Below are 6,000 nucleotides of genomic sequence, written 5' to 3'. Positions count from 1 at the left end.
TGTATGGAGTAAAATATACAGTATTTTCTTTCGGAATATAGTGAAGTAAAAGTAAAAGTTGTCAAAAATATAAATAGTAAAGTACAGATACTCCAAAAATCTACTTATGTAGTACTTCAAAGTATTTTTACTCAAGTACTTTACACCACTATTCACCATCATGAGCTCATCAACAGCAGCCCACAAGTACAGTGCCTTGCGAAAGTATTCGGCCCCCTTGAACTTTGCGACCTTTTGCCACATTTCAGGCTTCAAACATAAAGATATAAAACTGTATTTTTTTGTGAAGAATCAACAACAAGTGGGACACAATCATGAAGTGGAACGACATTTATTGGATATTTCAAACTTTTTTAACAAATCAAAAACTGAAAAATTGGGCGTGCAAAATTATTCAGCCCCCTTAAGTTAATACTTTGTAGCGCCACCTTTTGCTGCGATTACAGCTGTAAGTCGTTTGGGGTATGTCTCTATCAGTTTTGCACATCGAGAGACTGAATTTTTCCACATTCCTCCTTGCAAAACAGCTCGAGCTCAGTGAGGTTGGATGGAGAGCATTTGTGAACAGCAGTTTTCAGTTCTTTCCACAGATTCTCGATTGGATTCAGGTCTGGACTTTGACTTGGCCATTCTAACACCTGGATATGTTTATTTTAGAACCATTCCATTGTAGATTTTGCTTTATGTTTTGGATCATTGTCTTGTTAGAAGACAAATCTCCGTCCCAGTCTCAGGTCTTTTGCAGACTCCATCAGGTTTTCTTCCAGAATGGTCCTGTATTTGGCTCCATCCATCTTCCCATCAATTTTAACCATCTTCCCTGTCCCTGCTGAAGAAAAGCAGGCCCAAACCATGATGCTGCCACCACCATGTTTGACAGTGGGGATGGTGTGTTCAGGGTGATGAGCTGTGTTGCTTTTACGCCAAACATAACGTTTTGCATTGTTGCCAAAAAGTTCAATTTTGGTTTCATCTGACCAGAGCACCTTCTTCCATATGTTTGGTGTGTCTCCCAGGTGGCTTGTGGCAAACTTTAAACAACACTTTTTATGGATATCTTTAAGAAATGGCTTTCTTCTTGCCACTCTTCCATAAAGGCCAGATTTGTGCAATATACGACTGATTGTTGTCCTATGGACAGAGTCTCCCACCTCAGCTGTAGATCTCTGCAGTTCATCCATAGTGATCATGGGCCTCTTGGCTGCATCTCTGATCAGTCTTCTCCTTGTATGAGCTGAAAGTTTAGAGGGACGGCCAGGTCTTGGTAGATTTGCAGTGGTCTGATACTCCTTCCATTTCAATATTATCGCTTGCACAGTGCTCCTTGGGATGTTTAAAGCTTGGGAAATCTTTTTGTATCCAAATCCGGCTTTAAACCTCTTCACAACAGTATCTCGGACCTGCCTGGTGTGTTCCTTGTTCTTCATGATGCTCTCTGCGCTTTTAACGGACCTCTGAGACTATCACAGTGCAGGTGCATTTATACGGAGACTTGATTACACACAGGTGGATTGTATTTATCATCATTAGTCATTTAGGTCAACATTGGATCATTCAGAGATCCTCACTGAACTTCTGGAGAGAGTTTGCTGCACTGAAAGTAAAGGGACTGAATAATTTTGCACGCCCAATTTTTCAGTTTTTGATTTGTTAAAAAAGTTTGAAATATCCAATAAATGTCGTTCCACTTCATGATTGTGTCTCACTTGTTGTTGATTCTTCACCAAAAAATACAGTTTTATATCTTTATGTTTGAAGCCTGAAATGTGGCAAAAGGTCGCAAAGTTCAAGGGGGCCGAATACTTTCGCAAGACACTGTACATTAGGTATAGCAGTCTACACAAACGGCCAGCGGTGGACAAAGTACTCAATTGTCATATTTGAGTAAAAGTAAAGATACCTTAATAGAAAATGACTCAAGTAAACCGTTAGTCACCCAGTAAAATACTACTTGAGTAAACATCTAAAAGTATCTGGTATTAAATATACTTAAGTATCAAAAGTAAATGTAATTGCTAAAATAAAAAAATGTAAAAGTATAAATAATTTCTTATTCATTCAAGCAAACCAGAAGTCACCATTTCTTATGTATTTATGGATTGCCAGGAGCCCACTCCAATACTCAGACATGAATTACAAATAAAGCATTTGTGTTTAATGAGTCCGCCAGATCAGAGGCAGTGGAGATGACCAGGGATGATCTTTTGATAAGTGAGTGAATTGGCGATTTACCTGTGCTGCTTTGCATTCAAAATATAATGAGTACTTTCAGGTGTCAGGGGAAATGTATGAGTTAAAAGTACATTATTTTCTTTAGGAATGTAGTGAAGTAAAAGTATAAGTTGTCTAAAATATAAACAGTAAAGTAAAGTACAGATACTAAAAAAAACGACGTATTTTTTTTCACAGTCTACAATACTTTTCGGGGTAAGCATCATAGCTCATATTCTGTATTTAACGTCTTTAACTCAACTTTTTGCTTTGTCCTGGGACTACTGAACTGATTATTGGATATTATATTTGGGTCATCTTTACACTGATACAGGATAGATAAGACTTTATGAAAAGGAAATAGCAAAAGTTGTTCACCAACAAGACTTATGACTACAAATCCCAGCACACCCCCTCACCGTCGTACCTTCAATGGGCAGGGCTTATGGCTGCGTTCATATACTAGTAGGAACTAGGAAACTCTGATATTTCCTACTTGCTTTTTCGTTGAACGCGGCACGTGTATAACTACAACCAGTTTGGAAGTCATACATTTCCAAGTTTCCTACTTCAGACTAGCACTTGAACCCGGCCTTAAACGTGGGATGGTTGTGGGGGTTGTAAAAAAAGAAGGTTTGACAGGGTTTGGCTAAAAGAAAGACAAGGGGGCGGTAGTAAGCGAGTCCGACGTGTGTACGAATCAACATTGAACTTACTTTTTGTATGTCGGCCACACCGCGCCGCGAGTTGATTTGTATGCGACGATTCATTTGGGGAAGACAGCAACAGCGCATAGTACTACAGGATGTCGCGGATCATTTCAACGTTTTGCACGGGGAAGCACGACTAGCACAGTAACACCGCAACGCGATTCATATTTAAAAGGTATAATGCGAATGGTTAGAAGAGCTCGAATTCAAACAAAATGGAAACAATTTAGAATCGCTGCGGCATTCCATGTAGCCAGAAGGACTACTAGGGTAGAACATAGCTGTATAGAGAGCTAGTTATTAACTAATATACATGCGAAGTTACATATCAGAAAAGCTCAAACAGAGCCTATAGTAAGTTAGTTGAAACTATTAGTTCGTTGGTGTCCCCAGTCACCAAAGAAGACTGAAGAAAATACTGAAATATGCTACGGAGAAGACTGAACCGTTTGGTATGTATGACAGCAATACACATGGCTAGGCAGCCACCCGGCACTCAAGTTTATGCGGCATGTTTGGTAGGTAGCTATAGCCAGCTAACGTTAGCCGAATATAGCTAATCGAGAATATAGCTAGCCAACCGCCTCTTGCTATTCTGTCAAGCAATTATCAGGATAATATACTCTGTCAGCCGAGTGATGCTTCTTGCTACCCATGAAAGTATGCTGGCTAGTTTTACCAAAGGTTAACGGTAGCTTATTGGCTACCATATTACTACGAAGTTTCCTCATTTACATGGATCTTTTTGACAGAGAGTTGGCAGTAATTCAACCCTAGGGGAGTACGTTACAAGCTATCAACTTTGACAACGCCGTCTCCTCAGATGGTCATGTTTAAACAACTGATCTCAGAGCAGGTTGCCATTACCTTTCTACTTGAATGTGATGTTAAATGATAATTTTCAGTGGTGAAATGACTGTTACCCTGTTTCATATGGTCCTGTATTTTAAAGAATCCTCGTAAAATCATAATGGGTTTCTGTTGAACTAAAAGTTACTCAGTATTGGTCTGGGTTGAATTTCACTGTTGTCCACAAATTTAATCCATACGTTTAATTCTACTCAATACAAGTTTTATAGTCTTTAAATCATTGGTGGTTGATGGTCATCAAAGAAGGGAGCTTGGATCAAGCCCTTTATTCACGTGCACAGTCACAAGTCCCTGTTAAAGAATGCTCTACTTCCTTTTTATAGTCCTCCAATAACCTGTTGTCACTATTAGGTTTTATCCCCAGAGTCAATGTGAGCTGCTTAGATACTGGTGGCGGAGGAGGAAAAGCAATATAATAATTATGCAGCCGGACCCTTTTCCAGCTTCCCTTTAAGTGTTGCCAGGTCAGCGTATAATTCTGCCTCCTGAGCCGTTTGCTCCTGTAATTTATTTTTTTGTGTGAGCTGTAAATAACATTTTGTGTGTAGCAGCCAGCCACACTTTCATTGATGCGCAATTGTGCTCTAATCTCGAGCTCTGGCTTTCTGCCTTGTAATTCACACCACCCTCGCATTTGCTCGGAGGGGGAGGGAGGTGGGTCGTGGTACTTTACAGGAGGGAGGGAGATACGGAGGGAGACTCAATCTGAGCAGGAATCGGGAGCTTCACTTGACTTGCCTCTATGATGCGCTAAAGCCCAGAGTGTCTTCACAAATGAATTAAAGATGGCTGTGGGAACAGAACGAGTGGTGCTGTGCTTTACGTCAGGCGGAAGCTCCAGAGGTTGTAATGCTCTGACAGATGCAGAATCCCAGAGCTGCCTTTCATGTTCTCTCAAGCCATTGAAGGTAGCAGCTATATCTGTGAAGAGGTGAAGCCTGGCGGAAATGTGATAGTATTCAATTTGGAAACCCCTTCCTTACCTCAAAGGGAAGAGCACGGACACATCAAGGCATTCCGTCGCCCAGTCTCTGTTTCCTAGTACTATAGCTACCTTTCCTGTTCCTTGGTAGCCAGTCCTCCTAACCTCCTCCTGGGTAACTGGAGTGAACAATGCTAATGTTTCTTTCTGCATTCTGTCCATGCAGTCCGATCACTGAGTTCAAGTACATGGCTTACATGAGGACATTTGTTTTGCTGTTTATCTGTACAAGGACTTCAAAGGACAGCACATGAGAAGTGAGTTCAGGATAATGTGCAGGTTTAAGATCCAGCTGTTTTGTCTCAATGGTGCATTCTAAAGCCATTATCCTTCCTGTGTTCTGTCTCATTTCAGTTTATACTCATTAAACACACATTTCTAGCAATTAGCCTATGCAATTAAGTGCCTTTTTATTCTGGAGAGAATCTGCATTATTTGAACTTGTAATACTTTCTGCCCTAGATGCAGTATGATGATTTTCAATATTTTGTCAAAATAGAAAATGGCGACAACGTAGGATCGCATGTCAGGCGTCTTCAATCGGTGGCCCTTGAAACACAGCATGCTGAACGATCGGCAGACGAACACTACATCTGCGTTCAGTGCAATGTGTGCATGCCTTAAGGGATCATGATGGTGACGCAGTCAGTCGTTTGAAGTCCAGCCCCACACAGATCTAAAGGTGGACACTGTGGGGCTCACTGTGGGGCTCACTGTGGGGCTCACTGTGGGGCTCACTGTGGGGCTCACTGTGGGGCTCACTGTGGGGCTCACTGTGGGGCTCACTGTGGGGCTCACTGTGGGGCTCACTGTGGGGCTCACTGTGGGGCTCACTGTGGGGCTCACTGTGGGGCTCACTGTGGGGCTCACTGTGGGGCTCACTGTGGGGCTCACTGTGGGGCTCACTGTGGGGCTCACTGTGGGGCTCACTGTGGGGCTCACTGTGGGGCTCACTGTGGGGCTCACTGTGGGGCTCACTGTGGGGCTGTGTTAACCAACAGTGGCTCTGATCAAAAAAGGACCGCAAATGTTTGATGGGCTGAGCATTTCAGGATTGTTGTTCTCCCTGCCTCCTCTCTCCATTTCTCTGTTGTGATGTGAGGTCCAGCTAATTGAATGAGCTGCTGCAGTCTTGGGTGTTTTCAGCAGGGTCGGCTGCACCCTCTGAGGGCGTTCAAGTTGTAATGTCACATGCACAAGTACAGTGAAATGTCTTTCTTGCAAGAT

General features: G+C 42.3%; 1 protein-coding gene and 1 long non-coding RNA gene across 21 annotated transcripts in view; one reads left to right on the top strand and one right to left on the bottom strand.

The window, feature by feature from the left end:
- Window positions 1-315: 315 nt before the first annotated feature.
- LOC127913994 (uncharacterized) overlaps window positions 316-6,000 on the bottom strand; it is a 423,857-nt gene continuing 418,172 nt past the window's right edge. The window contains exon 2 of the long non-coding RNA XR_008087558.1: window positions 316-470. This is a non-coding gene — a long non-coding RNA (uncharacterized LOC127913994). The remainder of the gene's footprint in view (window positions 471-6,000) is intronic.
- LOC118363427 (phospholipid-transporting ATPase IG-like) overlaps window positions 2,846-6,000 on the top strand; it is a 76,220-nt gene continuing 73,065 nt past the window's right edge. For 19 of the 20 annotated variants that reach the window (XR_008087545.1, XR_008087544.1, XR_008087543.1 and 16 more), the window contains exon 1: window positions 2,846-3,373. Coding sequence is in view for 5 of the 20 variants with exons in the window: in XM_035744286.2 (XP_035600179.1) it covers window positions 3,347-3,373 (27 nt within the window). In the remaining 15 variants the exon portion in view is untranslated. The remainder of the gene's footprint in view (window positions 3,374-6,000) is intronic. The other variant, XM_035744282.2, reaches the window with a different exon arrangement.

The sequence above is a fragment of the Oncorhynchus keta genome, chromosome 30, assembly GCF_023373465.1.
Source record: "Oncorhynchus keta strain PuntledgeMale-10-30-2019 chromosome 30, Oket_V2, whole genome shotgun sequence".
NCBI classification, from domain to species: domain Eukaryota; kingdom Metazoa; phylum Chordata; class Actinopteri; order Salmoniformes; family Salmonidae; genus Oncorhynchus; species Oncorhynchus keta.
The sequence above is the reverse complement of the archived record's forward strand: the minus strand, read 5'-3'. Positions and strand labels throughout refer to the sequence as shown.